Source organism: Pygocentrus nattereri, chromosome 3 (genome assembly GCF_015220715.1).
Source record: "Pygocentrus nattereri isolate fPygNat1 chromosome 3, fPygNat1.pri, whole genome shotgun sequence".
Lineage (NCBI taxonomy): Eukaryota > Metazoa > Chordata > Actinopteri > Characiformes > Serrasalmidae > Pygocentrus > Pygocentrus nattereri.
Window position 1 is genome coordinate 33,420,337 of NC_051213.1, and position 16,346 is coordinate 33,436,682.

At 38.0% G+C, this 16,346-nt stretch overlaps 1 protein-coding gene across 3 annotated transcripts; it reads right to left on the reverse strand.

The window, feature by feature from the left end:
* Positions 1-764: 764 nt before the first annotated feature.
* ndufaf6 (NADH:ubiquinone oxidoreductase complex assembly factor 6) lies at positions 765-15,660 on the reverse strand. Of its 3 annotated transcripts, none has more exons than XM_037536721.1 (9): positions 15,205-15,660; positions 11,688-11,787; positions 10,733-10,855; positions 10,379-10,435; positions 8,558-8,660; positions 7,122-7,255; positions 3,609-3,710; positions 3,323-3,379; positions 765-1,235 (listed from the first exon to the last, which is right to left on the reverse strand). In XM_037536721.1, the coding sequence occupies exons 1-9, from the start codon at positions 15,540-15,542 to the stop codon at positions 1,107-1,109; spliced, it is 1,143 nt and encodes a 380-aa protein (XP_037392618.1). In that variant the 5' UTR covers positions 15,543-15,660; the 3' UTR covers positions 765-1,106. The 3 variants fall into 3 exon arrangements, with proteins under 3 accessions (XP_037392618.1, XP_037392620.1, XP_037392619.1); XM_037536723.1 differs by having other exon boundaries at positions 11,684-11,787; positions 15,205-15,338; XM_037536722.1 differs by lacking the exon at positions 765-1,235 and adding an exon at positions 2,928-3,074.
* Between the last annotated feature and the right edge of the window lie 686 nt (positions 15,661-16,346).

The following is a 16,346-nucleotide window of genomic DNA, read 5'->3' on the forward strand; positions in this document are numbered from 1 at the left end:
TCACCGAAGAGTTCTTCTACTGTTACAATGTCAATGTAGAACCATATACAACCTATTCTCCATCAACCTAAGGAATCTTCTTCCCCATGCAAAGTCCCTTTAAAGTGTGAAATGTTTCTATATAGAACTTGCAGTTTGAAATGGGACCATTCCTTTTACAGAAGAACCATTGCAGAACCACCTTTATTAAGAGTGTAATTGCAATAAAAATGGATGTTGCGTCGAATAGCAACGTCTGGGAAAGTTCCAACAGTTCCAAAAGTCTGGGGCGTTCCAGTGAATCACCATGGACACAGTCAGATTCTGAAGCAGCACTGAGATCAACTTCAGCGAAGTGAAACCAGGAGGGCCGAGTAAAACAAATATGGATAATTGTTGTAATCAGGTATAAGCAAAAACATCTCATTCACACATGACTGATGCCCAATTACTCATTGATCAGAGTGTCTTATTTCCTAAACACAACTTTGCCCCACTGTGAGCAAAATTAGCAGCCTCACAATAACAGCAACACTACATCAATCAATAGACCAAGCTTAAGGTTGTTTCGTGTTATTGACTGCTGCTTTTTGTATTCAGGCACTGTGTATGAACAGTGTGAATTACAAGACAGGAAAACTGCCCCAATCCAATTCTTTCATTGATTTAGACAAATTAAATGGTAATGCTGCTGCATTGTTCTCTCTGATTCACGTCATCAAGTAATCCAAATAAATACTTAAATAAATAGATGAATAGAACACTTAAAAAAAAAGGCAACTCAATTTTGCAAAACTCTGTAAATACATAGTGTAATTAAGAATCAGCAGGAAAAATAATTTCGTTTTGAATTTCAAACAATACCAGTTCAAGGTCCCTTTCCTAGACTGATACCTTCTTGTTATGTTCTTGTTGGTTTTTAAGGAAATTCTACTCTGTAACTTGCGTCTAGAAATGACTTCTCTAATATACTTGATCTTTAGTGCCGACAATCAGAAAACTGATATCAAAAAAGATGTAAGTGCATCTATACCATTCCCTACACCACATGGTGTCTACGTTTGGATCATGACTTGCAACATGAATGTATTCTGTATAAATTAAGAGCTAGATTTAAAAAAAATATATCAGTATGTCTTTTTCCATGATCGAAAATAAAGCTGGATGGGCAGTAGTGGGTTCCTCCTCTGCAGGCTGTGATGAAAGACATCAAAGTCTACTTTCCTCACTCTTTCCAGGTAGTCCTCAATAGCGACCTGCAGTACAGACAAACAATCTGACATTAACCATTTCAGTTACAGTCTACTTAACTACAAACTAATCCAATAATATTTTTTTAAAGCTACACTATGTGAAATATGGGGATTTGGAGACCTCTCTGGTGGAAATGTGTAATTGCATGAAACATGTGGAAGATGCATTTGATGATTGAGTACTCTTTCAACATGCTTGCAAATTCAAAACCTAGTGAAGGATATGTCTTCTGAGGATGGAAGTGTATTATTTACTGTTGTCGTTGTAGCTCCATGAGTCTAAATGTTGATTTTGTATTTGAGGCCTAAATACCGAGGAACACATTATTGTGCCTGTGCATTTGACGTGGTCCACAAAAAAAAAAAAAAAAGAATTGTGACAACACATCTGACATTTATTATTTTAGGTTTCACAGGGTGACTCACGGCAGGGCACGCAGATCATATTTCACTGTGTTTTTTCACCTGACTCAGTAAAGCTGCTTCTTTCAATTCTTTCCAAAAAAAAGAAATAGTACAATTTCAAAGTTATTACTTCTTTTGTCATCAAGAAAGTGAGACTTTAGCTATAAAAACTGATTAACAGATTATATAACAGATCACAAAAGACCACCATTTACTCTTAATTATCTCAAGTAAACAATCCAAAGTACGTGAACATGTCTTTCAATTACAACCCAGTTTCCAAAAAAGATGGGATGAAATGAAAAATATGTCAAAGTTGTTGAGCAGCTGAAACCCTACAATGAGCAAGAATGGGAAAATATTTCACTCTCAAGACTACAGCAATTTGGCTGTTCAGTTCCCAAATGCTTAGAGTGTTGTTAAAAGGAGAGGTAATGCAACACAGTGGTAAACAGGCCCCCGTCCCAACCTTATTTTTTTTAAACGTTTCTTCCATTAAATTCAAAATGGGCATTAATTTTTCAAAAAAACAATATCATTTCTATATATAGTGCTTAAATGATGTGCATATCATCACATTCTGTTTTTATTTAGATTTTGCACAGTGTGCCAGGTTTTTGGAAATGGGACTGTAGTACGTTCAGCCTTTGCAGGTTACATTTATTGTTACAACTGTATAAAATCAAAGACTCAGTCATGCACTCTTAATAGACAACATGGATAATAACATGGATCATACTGAAGAGCTCAGTGACTTTCAATGCAGCCATATAATAGGATGACACTTGCCCAAAAGTCAAATTTTTGCCCAGATACAGCTGTCTCAGTCAACAGTAAGTGGCGTTATCATCATGTGAAAATGCATAGGAGCACTCAACAACTAAAGCACAAAGCAGCAGGCCATATATGTTCACAGAAAAGGGCCACCAGTATTAATCAACTCTACATTAACATAGATGGTTTTGAGGTGAGATGTAAGGAGATGCACATACAAAGTGACATTTGGGTGTTCACTACTTTTGCCCATCGGTTTCCATTGATTATTGTGTCAGAGAATGGTAAAAGTGCCATCTGAACACACTTTGTTTCCTGCAAATCCTCTCATATCAAATGTTGACACTTTTAAAAACATTCTAACCATACATTTATAAGTCTATCATCCAAAAAAATAATACAATTAAAATAATAACTAAATGTACTTTAGAGTGGCTTTTTGAAAAGTGACAGTAGCTGGTGTATAAACGTATTCTTAGAATTGCGAGGTTAAAACAGACAGAAAATTTAAGGAAATTGATGCTCATTAAATTTAATAACGCCCCTTGTTGGTCAGAACACGCGACCATTATGAGGAGCTTTGTTTGAAATGCTGGAAATTACAGTCAGAACAGTTTGTCACTTTCCTCCACTTCAGTGTTGGATGCTTGCTTGAAGAAAAAACTGTAATAGAGGAAAAAAGCCAAGCCATACCAGGGTCATCTAATTACACAGGAAGGACCAGGCAGGTTATGTTATGGAGGGCAGACAGAGAGCGAGAGAAAGAGAGAGAAAGCGAGCGAGCAAGCAAGAGAGAGAGAGAGAGAGAGAGAGAGAGAGAGAGAGAGAGAGAGAGAGAGAGAGAGAGAGAGAGAGAGAGAGAGAGAGAGAGAGAGAGACAGAGAGAGACAGAGAGACATAAAATCACTTACTGTGTGCAGAAAAGCAGGCATGGCAGCATCGGGAACATTTTTACTGAATGATCTAGCCTGTATAAAAAGAGTCTGATTAGTGGATGACAAATTAGTCAAGGGTCAATGCAGCATATAACTAATATAACACTGAGACACATGCTGATGCAAATTTTCTTATTTAAAGTGACTAGTATTTCAAGCATCATCTATCTGAGGTTACTTGAAGTTAATGCTATTCAGTCAATACGACAAAACATCCACAGTATATTAACAAAAATTATCAATTTTTAATAAATACACGTACGTGTTGGAGATGGATATGAGCTTGGCTGGCAATGTCATACACAACATCCCTGACATTCTGCTCTCTGCTGCCACGGATGAAGTCTTCCTGAGATGCCCCATGCTGGGAAACATATCAACAGTTCAGTCTTAATCTCAGCTCCACAGAAAAAAACATGTATATCACTGGACTGCTCCAAATGTATGTTTACTCAATGTAATTCCAAGGCTGTGCCAACTGAAATATTCATTATACTTTCCAGATGTTCAAACTCTTGAGGCATAAAGGGACCATAATGCAATAACCAACCAAGTTATCCCCCCAACCCACCCCTAGGGCCTACTCTGCCACATCAGAAGGGCACCTGGAGGCACCGTCAGGAGAACATTATAATCAAAACTAAGCATTGTTGTACAACCTGAAACCAAAATATCAAAAAAGCATAGAATTTAATGTCTAAATGTGCCTTCCAGCTATTTTGATTTTTGTATTTGTAGGCCTATCACAATGATGAAATATAAGCTGGTGAATCATTTTTATATAAATAATAGAGATTAACAATTTTTTTTGTCATTTTTGCAACTAATAAAATAAAAGTCTGCAGTGGACTAATTCACTGATTAGGTATGCTTACCATGTTTACTGTAGCTGACACTATTTTTCATGACATGACATGAAACATTACACTGCTGTATGTGCGCGCACACACACACACACACACACACACACACACACACACAAACACACACACTCAAAATTTAGCAAACATCTTTTAAGACACCTCATTGAGGATGTGCACGAGTACTGGAGTTCTCGCCTAACTGTTGGAGATTCCAGTATCCGAATACTGAACTTACTCTTCCAGCACTCATCGTTTCATCACAGATGCGTGACTCTAAAATGTGGTTCAGCACATATTTGTGAGGAAGTATTTATACTGGACTGTGCCACTCAGCTCTTTGCCAAGGATGTGTTATTAAGGACAAGGCTGAGAAGGCAGATGCGGCATAGCTTTTTCTCTAACAATGCTGATCCAGAAACAGCGGAAATATATTTCTCTGAAAATCTAACATGTTGGCACATCGTCCACTGAGCAAAAAAAAGTCTTGTGTTAGAGATGTTATCAGTGTCTGGGGTGGGCCCTGTTAGCTGTAGCTTTAGCTCATCTGACGAGGCAGCCCCTGTTTCATAAGTATTCCTCTGCTTGCTGCAATTTTTTTCCAGTACTAATGTTTTAGCCACTTAAAACCAGTGCTATCACCTAAAAGAATAGGCCTCCAGCTACAACCCTATTTCATTTTGGCCCCAGTATTTTTATGATTGTTTTTGGGTTTTTTTAACTTCTCCTCAGTTAACCAGTATGAATCCTAATTTTATATCCTCAACCTTCTCAAGGACCCATGGGCAGAGTTAGCAGATTAACATATTTACATAATGTAATCTAATACAGTTAACTGCAAAAGTTGTCATTTATTCTAATTCACTTGTGTACTAGCTAGTTAGTAAAAAAAAGGTTTGGAAGTAAAATCAGGACAGGGATGTATGACTGGTACAGATACTCAACTATGAGAATTAGTAGGGATGCCCATCTCTACCCCTCGAACAAGTATAAATTGAGGTCTTTCTAAAAAGTGATGGCTCATTCTGTAAAAGGCCTATACTGGCTCATAAATCTCCATACTGGCACAAAAATAACTGGCACATTTGAACATTTTTGCATGAAAGGCAACAAGCTTTCATGTACTCTGTTTATCAAAGAAAGGCAAGAAAATAATGACAGTTTTGTTTCACCCTCAATTTTATCCGGTGCGAATTGCGTGAGGAAGTAAAACATGTACAGATGCAGAGCAGCAGACCTTCAAAAGAACAAATCCATTATCCACTTTGTAACTCAACACAATTAAAAAGACAACACATGCACATCTGTACCAAACAAAATGTACCTTAAAATTCTCAACTAAGCACCGCTAACTCCACAGACAATTAGGCTTTAGACACCTGAGCTCATCATGACAATCTGACAATCAGTAGAACGTGACTGACTGCTTAGGTCTGTTCTGAAAAGATTACTGCTTTAGATGCATGTTAAAAGAATGTCTCTAATGACAGTGAGACTGTTGTACAGCAGATTTCAATGCCTTTGGGCAGTCTGAAGTTTGTCTACACTGGCATTTACACTACAGCCTGAGACAAACACCAACTACAATGTTGTGTTCTTCAGCATTTGTTTAATATTAGCCTCTTCTTTGGCTAACTACCTTTAACTAACACTATATAAATATGATTTGCTACTCACTGAGCTACTCACAATGTAATCCTTTAATCCACATCAAAATGAGCACTACAGATGTATGAGAGTGATTCAATTTAAAATGGGAAAAAAAAAGATTTACAAATCGAAATTTCTGTGTGAATAACAACCATTCAGCAGGTTGAAATAACCTGCCAGAGCTGTCACAATCTTAAAATTATATTTCAACTCAAAAGATAAATCAAGTGATTTTTGTACTGTTTGATAATGCTGTGTGCTGCATTCACTTCTGTTATGTTACAACAGTGCCCTCTGCAGTCTGGATTACAACATTAAAAAAACAGACAAAGAACAACAATAAAAGACACTATAGACATCTCAGTACTTGCTTTTCTAGCTGTGATATTTGGTTAGATGACCTAGAATATTCCTTCTATTGTCACCAGATGATTATCTTAATCCCTCAGTCTGTTTACAGCCCATTCAAATTAGAGTAATGACAGATGGTAACAAACAGGTAACAGGTTGAAACTAAGGCAACAGGTCTGGGCTTAATTATAGAGTAGGCACTGGCCAATTACATCAGAGCATAATTAAATCTTCAAGATGTAAACAAAGCCATCAAAAGGGGTTTGATGTGAAATCCTTCATTGTAGAGAATCCTACAAAGTCAAACTGTTCACAGTGGTGGTGATGAGAACCAGACCAGAGCTATTCAACAGCACTTAAAGCCACATCACAAAAAGTTTTTACATGTTATTAATGTTCATGAATTTGCTGTCTGATGCCTGAGGTGTTGTTTTATTAAAGTTCTGCAAGATTTCAGCCAAAACTCCTTTTTTTTCTTCTTCAAATTCATTCATGGCAAAGAGATGTAGGGTGTTGTAAGGCATAACAGTAGCCAAAGAAAACATGTTTTTTCCAGATTCATCACTATTTTACCATCACCAACATTACATATTAAAACTCAGAAGATATGTGTAGGATCACGGGTTTGGACAATAAATATATTTGGTTCTTATCACCTTAAAGTAAGTTTCTGTACTGCACATCAATCCACACGGAATGTCTTTGTTTACATTTCATATACTGAATTATCAAGAAATTTAAAACCTTGGTGGAATTCCACTTTAAACCTTAATGTATTGAGCTTGCTACAGAAATGGGCCCTGCTGTTCCACCACACTGACCCTAAGTACTTCCCATCTTGAGGCTGAAGGACTAACTGACAACTGGGAGATGACCTTTATGTATTGCATGATACCACTCAGCAGTGCACCCACCAGCATGCAGATGTCCATGGGCAGATAGACCTTGCGTCTCTGGCTGTGGTAGAGAGTGGCTCGTAGACACGTCACAATCCCATGTGCTTTGCCAATGTGGCTGGCGGCATGGTCTGCATGGACATTTTTCACTCCTTTATAAACACACACAGAGTACGGCATGTTAAACTTAGTTAAAACTCAGTTAATGACTTTTGCTTCCCATATCACAGAAAATGACACTTTCCTTATAATTATGAAATAAAAGTTGGATATATGTTAGAATCAAAACATTCACTGGTCCGTTCAGTCCATATATGGAAATGAACTTGCAAAAACAACCTGTTAAGTGTTCACTGATTTTGTGATGAAATACATGAAATACAATGCATTTCCATACATCCACTTATTCAGTCTACACTAGTTCAGCCCCATCCAAGAGTGTTTTAACCCTAACTGCTATTTGAACGAGTAAAGAACAGCCAATCAGAAAAGAGGACATTTAAACATATCAGTCTGTAAAAAAAACAGGCGGTTTAACAACAGCTTATAAAAAAGGATGGAAATGGTCATGCAAAAAATAATTATTGACTGTTTTGGTACATAAACCACACAAACAACATTAATGGACTTCAGGGGAAAAGTAATGAAAATGTTCTATATCTGATGTGTGCTTCTTTAGTTTACAACAAAGATGCTGGGCTAACATTGCTAACCAACACTGGACTTACACCGTCCCCAGTCTCAATTTGTTAAGTACATGCTAGAATCTTAAACTGGTTCAGGGTGCTTACAATGGTAGCCCCACAATTCACCTATGAGGAGACAGTTATTTTTGGTTTTTTATAGGCTAAAGTAAGTACGTAAGTAAGTATGGTGTTCTAAACCACATCACTTTGTGTAAAATAAATGAAGACCTGGATGAGTTTTGAGAGGGTTGAGAGAAGTTTTTGGGCAAGTGAAATCCAGTGTTTGTTAACAATGCTAGCCAAGCATCTTTGATACAAAACTAAAGAAGCAAACTTCAGATCCAAGTTTGTGTCTTGACTGATCGACTGCATCTGGCTAAGTGATAAATCATGTTCCTTTGATTTTTCACCAAACTATTCCTTTAAATAAGATCTTTACATCAATTAGTCTGTAGTAACATTTTTTTAAATTTTGTCTTCATTTGAAGGTAAAAAGTCTAAAATATCACGTTTCTTTAGTTCCAGTCCAAAAACATCTTCACAAAAACATTGATATTTATAAAGCAAAAACAATGAACTAAATAAACACCTCAAAAAAGTCAGCCACCAGCAAACTACCTATAAAACACATCACAAGAGTATATCAATGTGTTTCATTCAGATAAGATTTGCTGTGATAAAAACCAATCCATGAAAATAATTGGGGGGAAAAATCATCTGTACTAAAAAGTCAGGGTAGCTCCAGGTTTTCACACTGACAAAGCTCACCTAGAGTCTCCAAGAGGAGATAGAGGAGAGAAGACTGAGTGTTCTCTGCATACGTCTCCAGCTCCTGAAGGTTCCTGTATGCCCTGTCCTCCATGTCCTTCTCCTGTCAAAAAGCAAACAGAAGATTCCATTACTGCTTAATAACATAATACATATTTGGTAGGTGTTAGACATCAGACACTCAGAATGGAGAAATTTCCATCAGTAAGACTGAGCATGGCTGTGTTCCTGAATGAAAACAGAAGCAGTGTAATGAAGACTATTTCTGGACTGAAAGATGATGAATACTAAAGAATCTGGATGTGGTATGAAGCACCTTGAACCGGAAGTTCAAAGTTTTGTTACATTTGTGAAATAATGGCTCAGGTAGAAGTAAAAGTACCTGTCTGAAGACAAAAATAAAATAAAGCAGCAGAACATCTTCGTAAATTCAGCAAAATGAAAAAAAAAACCTTAAATATCAGAGACTAAGCATAAAGGAGCACAACAAAAGGTAACTAAATTGCAGCGACCAAATATACTTGAGCAAAAGTATTAACTGGAATTGCAATGACTTTTAAGACTTCTGCATAAGTCAATCGTTGAGATGTAAACAAAGTTTTTCAGATTGGTTTGATGTAAAATGATTCATTCTAGAGAAACTTTATGACTCAGAAAAGTAACTAAGTGCTGGTGATAGCAACCAGGGCTCACAATATCTACAATGCAAACATACCCATTATTTGCTTTATCTGCAATCAAAAATGACCAGCTGACCGAAATCCATCTTCTGAGATTTTATTATTTTAATTTTGATAATAGTAAAACACCTGTCCTTACCCTGAATTTTATTTATTTTAAAAATGTGTTTTAGGCCAAAGGCTTATCTCAAAACTCTCATTAAAAAATGTCTCAGATAATGCACTTGTAACCATTCAGTGTACTTGTTTTCTGTGATGCAGTTTTTAGTGGTATTAATCGCTGTAGACATCTGGTTCCCATCACCCCTATGCTGAACGATTCTGACTCAGTTTGTCTAGAATGGAGTATTTCACATCAAAACACTCTGAAAACTTGAAGTCTAGGACATTGTATTATGTATAATAGCATACTAGGTAATGTTATAATGTATAAAATCTTTGCCAGTTTGTCATGGTTCTGTTGTACACAGCACAACAAAATGTGTCAGTGGTCCACAAGCCTAGTCATGCCCCTTTGTGTCCATTGTCCTTTCCTGCAAAAAACACATCCACTTTAGCTCTATTAGCCCAATAAATGGATCAGGGGTGTTGGGAGCAGGGCACACACTAAAATGTTCAGGGCAGGGGGTCCTCCAGGACCAGGGTTGGGAACCACTGGTCTAACTCATAATTAGAATAAATTCTCCCCACTCAAAAAATTGCCGTTGATAACACCGTCCAATATAGAAACAACTAATCTTTTGGCTTTGCCTAAAACTAGCATTTAATAGGCTATTTGTCATGTAATTTGTAGTGTAATAAAAATGTCGATTACTGTCATTCAGTAATCTGTATGTCCGCATCGCACCCATCAGCCTCATCAGTTCAACAGAATTCACGATTTTGTATTCTGTTTGTGTTCCCATCTAATAATGCTCTAGCACTACAACACCCATAATACATTACGCACATACAGCATACAAACACTGAGAGCCTTATCTTTAAAGTGGAGGCTTTTGGGATTACTGTGGCATCACTGTAGGTATGTTCAACTTGTAAAAGTTGTATTTTTCATTTTGCCCAGTGTGTCGCTTTAATGAAATCAACAAGAGTTAAATCTAGTAAATCATCCAAACTTCTGCTCAAAAAAAGCAAATCTTACCCTTTCAGCTATGATCTTTAACAGCCATCTCCTCGTCAGTGTGTGTTTCCTCACTGCCTGCAAAGACCGGTACATTTACGTTTAGGAATCACAGTTCGTTCCCTTTTCTGATACAATACTTACTTGATTTCAACATCAGTGTTTGCACTGCAAAAACCACATTTAACCAGAGCATTTAAATTGTGATCACATTCACAAGTCAATGCAGTATTTTCAGCAAATTACCACATAAAATCATGTGTATGTGAATGTACATAAATAGAAAATATATTTTTTGGCATTTAGTTCAATCATGTTATCTTTTTAACAAATGTCATCTTTCATGAACGCTGTTGAGCTCAGAAGAAAACCAACCCGCCACAACTCCACACTGACAGGCTGGACAGGAGGGTCATCTCTGTATATATCCTCCACCGCCGTCTTCCAAAACTGCATACGCATTAGACCAATGGTCTTCTGAGAGACAGAGTCCTTAACCTAATGTAAATGGTCCATATAAAGTAAAGATTCAGGCCACATGGTTATACAGCTTTGAACATATAACACTCACACTAAACAGTCAAAATTTTAAATATTAGAATAGATTAACTTTTTTTTTCTGCAAATGAACTTTTCTCTAACATTTTAAGTTCGCATATTGAAGGACTATGAAATGTGGGTGGGTATTATTCAGATATGTTTAGAAAGATGTAATCCCTTTTAACATAAACCAATCAGCCATAAGAGGCTTGTAGTTCTTTTAAAGCAGCCGAAAGAGCCAAATTACAACTACAATGACCACTAACACCATGACGCAACTTCCAGTGTTATTTAGCACCAACCTAACGCCATTGTACATCTCTCTGCCCACGCTGGGGCTGATTCTCAAATGGCTCCCTGCTCCCTACATAGTGCACTACACAGGAATTATAATACTGCCACTTGCACTGAAATGGTGTCTGACGAAGCCATTCGGAATTCAGTGTGTACCACACTGGACGAATAGTGCACTACACAGGAAATATTTCATAATTTACACAGCACACTGTATAGGACTAAGAGAGCACAACTTTTTTCAATTTCTGCATAATTCAATCATTCAATCAAGATGTAAACAAAGGAATTCAAAATTCGTTCATGTGAAATTAATGAATCGCAGTTTATTAAATCCATCAAAATCATTCAAAAACATATGAAGATTCTCAATGTGCCTGATTCAATCTTTGCCCATTAACATATAAATGATCATTAAAATCACCTTAATCTTAGCCAGCGTGTCTACAGAAGTACATACATGAGTTTCAGTGCACTGATCATCATGAATACCTGCCTGTGCCAGTTCCACATTGAAAGCTCTCAGCGCCAAGGAGGAGCGGCGAGCAGCCTCAGGAAGAAGCAAAGAGCACACGAAGCCTTCATAGTCTCGAGATCTGTCCATGAGAGAACATCAAAAATCTGATATACAAGAGCATTTATATACTATCCCTATAATGGTGTACAGTGAATGATGTTTGAACATAAATGCTGGGGTTACGCTAACTCTGTTAACAACACTGAGTTCAAAGACTTCCGTACAAAAGAATTAGGCCTGATTTCAGCAAATACGCAAACTGTGACTGCTGTCGTGAGGTTTTGTTACTCTGTAGACAGCAGGGCAACAGGTTCAACAGACATATCTTCAAACTAATTCTCAGTTCCTCACTGTGGTCACATGTAGCCAAAGTTAGACACGGACTTGGCTACAACCAGAAGAGCATGTATTTATTTGGTATGAAATGCAAGGGGAGGGCAAGCATTAAGAGGCTATAGGCTATATACAATGCTAAAAATTAGAGATGACATGATACTGCTTTTGCTTTTCGATACTAATACTGAAACATTCATTATGGGGCAGTCGTGGGCTGGAGGTTAGGGAACTGGCCCTGTGACCAGAAGGTTGCTGGTTCAATCCCCAGTGCCAACAGCACATGACTGAGGTGTCCTTGAGCAAGACACCTAACTCCCATTTGCTCCCCGGGCTCAAATGGGTTAAATGAGGTGGAATTTCCCCGTTTGTGGGATTAAAAAAGTATCACTGATCTGATTTTAAAACTTATGCTTTTAAAATGAGGTATTTTTAATTTAAGTGCTTCATTTAAGATGCTTAATTATTTTAATACCCTGTAGGAAGAAATACAGAGCTAACACCATCACATCAAACAGTGTGTGTGTTATTTCTAGAGAGATTTGTAACAAGACCGGATCACTTTAATTTCTTTTTTTCCTCTCTGATATTCAAGACAACAGTCTCTGCTGATATCGGCCATCGATAATTTAGCTGTACTAGCATGTGAAAGTTGCAGATTTCATACGTAAACCTTTGTATTCAAAAATATGCCTAGTTATACTCTCATGATGTCAAATGTTTTAAGTTAAGTGATTTTTTTTTTTTAATCCCACAACTGGGGAAATTCCACCTCCGCATTTAACCCGTCCGTGAAGTGAAACACCACATACACACTACACACTAGTGAATGCACACACACTAGGGGGCACACACACACACAGTGAGCACACTTACCCGGAGTGGCACCCGGGGAGCAATTGAGGGTTAGGTGTCTTGCTCAAGGACACCTCTGTCATGGACTGTCAGTGCTGGGGATTGAACCAGCAACCTTCCAGTCACAGGGCCAGTTCCCTAACCTCCAGCCCATGACTGCCCCCTAGGTCTATATTAAGATACAAAAGGTCTAGGTCTATATTAAGATACAAAAACTAACAATACTATTAATAGTAACTAAATATGCCAACATTTGGTAGAGCAGATCATAATCATGTAATGTAAATAAATCATGTACATCATGTAATCATATAAATCATGTAAATAAAAGGTAATGCAAACTGACACCGTTTGCATACATGGCATGTTTTTCTTTACGCAGCCACTGTCTTTTTTAGCTGATAAAGAGAACCATTTGCATGTTTAGATTCTAGAGAATATTTTGTATATGGTTCTATTTACCACCAAAAAGGGTTCTGTTAATGTTACAAGCTGGACATTGTAACAATACCTAAAAGGCTCTTAAAAGAACAATATACACTATATTTCCAAAAGTATTCAAGTCGTCTACCTTCACAACGCATATGAACTTAAATGAGATCCCATTCTTAATCCATAGGATTTAATATAAGGTCGCCCCACCCTTTGCAGCTATAACAGCTTCAACTCTTCTGGGAAGGCTTTCCACAAGGTTTAGGAGAGTGTTTATTGGAATTTCTGGCCATTCTTCCAGAAGCGCAGATCTGTGAGATCAGACTCTGATGTTGGATGAGAAGGCCTGGCTCGCAGTCTCCGCACTAATTCATCCCAAAGGTGTTCTACTGGGTTGAGGTCAGGACTCTGTGCAGTACTGGGGCGCTTTACACCCCTGCAGTCAACAACTGTCACTGAACATGGTACAGACCAGAGTGCATGGTACAGACATGGACCAGAGTGCTCCTCTGTGCTCAACTAAACACCAGTGTCAGCACTGGGTGCACCTTAAAGCAGATAAATTCACCAGTTAAAAGATGTATCTGCAGAGTCGGACGAAGTACACAAACCATGTACTTGAGTTAAAGTAGAGATACCCAAGGTAAAATATTCCTCCAGTAAAAGTAGAAGTCCTTACTCTAGACCTCAACTTCAGTAAAAGTACAAAAGTATTTGCCTTCAAATTTACTTAAGTATTGAAAGTAAAAGTACTAAAAGATTAATTCTGGCTCTGATGTCCTGTTGTCATTTTTATAACAAGACTCGCTTCCTGAACTCATTTTAGGTGAAAATCCTCCAGCGTCTCTCTTGGTAAACCAGTCTTTTAATAGAACGTCATTAATTAGTGACGCTGACGTCAATTAAAATGATCATAAGCACAAAACACTGAAAGTAAACAGTTTCCATCAGGGAGAACCGAGTGGCTCTGAAATCACTTTTACAAACAAGCAAAGTTTCAGTTTAAGATTACTTTGTAAATTAGTGACAAGTTTAATAAAAACTGGCTTTAAACTCAGGATCACAAATAAGTTTTCCTTTACTGTGTTGATCTGTAGGTCTCTGTTCATAAACATAAACTAACTAATTTACTATCAAATGAAAGTGTTTGTATGAATTCAGAAAAAAAACAAAACATGCCAGTCACAGCTGTGTGTACATATTTCTATATTGTGGTCTATTTACACAAAGTTAGGTTAGTTCATCATTTAGGTGACATGTGTGCTCCCAAATTTTTACGATGCTGCACTGGGTCGGTTTGACCAACAGGTCAAAACAAACTCAGAACAAAGTGACCACTCTGCCCTGATTGGTGCTCTGGCTTTGCACTTCTTTTGTTTTGACATGTTACATTTTTATACACACAAAAACAAAAGGAACGACAGATTTCTCAAAATGTAGTGGAGTAAAAAGTCAGATATTTGACTTTGAAATGTAGTGGAGTGAAAGTAAAAAGTTGCCCAAAGTGGAAAAACTTAAGTAAAGTACAGATACACGAAAAAACTACTTAAGTACAGTAACGAATTACATTTACTTTGTTACTGTCCACCACTGTGTATCTGGATATGGTGGCAAAACGTTGATCATGATGGATCCTAAGAAAGAAACAGCAGTCAACTCTCTTGACCCAACTCTTCAGTTCATTCATCGCGAAGAGCAAATGCAACGTTCGCTCAAGGACACCTGAAAACGGGTGGTCCCAAACAAACTGAACGGAGGAAAATCACAGCAGGGTAAAGGAGGCTACAAAAGGACCTTTTTGTTGTTTTAAACGCTTTAGCTTATGATTTCGTCCATTTGGAGCCCAGCTAGGTAATGACAGCTCAGCACTGCTTACCTGACGAGATCAATACAGTACTGTTCGTCGTGTTGCGAGCTTGAATTAGCGGACGAGCTCAAGCTCTTAATCTCTGTCGGTCTCTGTCTACATGTGGCATGTGGAAATATCTTACTGCAAAGCGACCTTCTGCTGGTTAAAAGTCCGTATTTCATGCTTATAGAAGGTGCCATGTTACTTCTCACATGCCAGCAGAGGGACGCCGAGTCCCCTTCGGCTTCAATCGGCTCCTCCACTTCCAGTCCGCCGAGAGACAACCAGCGAGTTTTGGGTTCCGCCTGTGTTGACGGCCGTTTGAGCGTCGATATCGCTGAATGTGCGCGTGGCTTTGGGGGCATTTATCTCTACACTTAGTCCAATATCATGTATGTTTTCTTCTGCCAAATGCATTATGATATATTATGAATTGAGAACACAAAAAGTCTCCAGTGGTTCAGTGCTGTGTGGACGCTGCGGGGAAGTGGAGCGCAGAGCTGCGCCACCTGCCGGCTACACTCGTTCATTTCGCCACAGTGATTGTTTTTTTTTTTTAATAACGGATTGAAAAAGGGCTTAAATCTGAAACTTTTGCGAAACAATTGTTTTGCAATCACGTAAACAGAGTAGCACAACTGGCTACGCGTACACCCAAAAGGAACGTATTGTTTCCTATCCATTCAGAGATTAAAACACAAATAAACTACAAAACCCATGACTCTCGCTTTCGTGCGGTCGCCGAAAGGGACGCCATCTTTGGAGTCCGATTCGGAAAAACGTCTCTAAAATATTTTTCAGTTTATCATTTTGATCACAAGCAAAGCGAAATATGCGCGTGACATAACAAGGGATGTTGTACAGCCTTTAAGGTGTCCACAATTCATCGGTTTTTAACGCAAGCATCAAAGGGCGATTAGACCACTTTCCTTCCATTCAGTGAAGTTTGTGTGTGACTAGTAAAGTATAATGAGGAACCCTGTGTGCTTGTTAAACATGACTTCATCGGATGTTTATGTCTTGCCCTGTACATGATGGTTTTAATAACTTTAAATGAGGGTCTCATCTCAGGGTGCTTTACTATTAAGAGTCTAAGGGTCGTGGATGAAGATAAAGTATTCATGTCAGCTGAATGAAGACGTGCTACATCCAAGGAACCTATTTTAAAT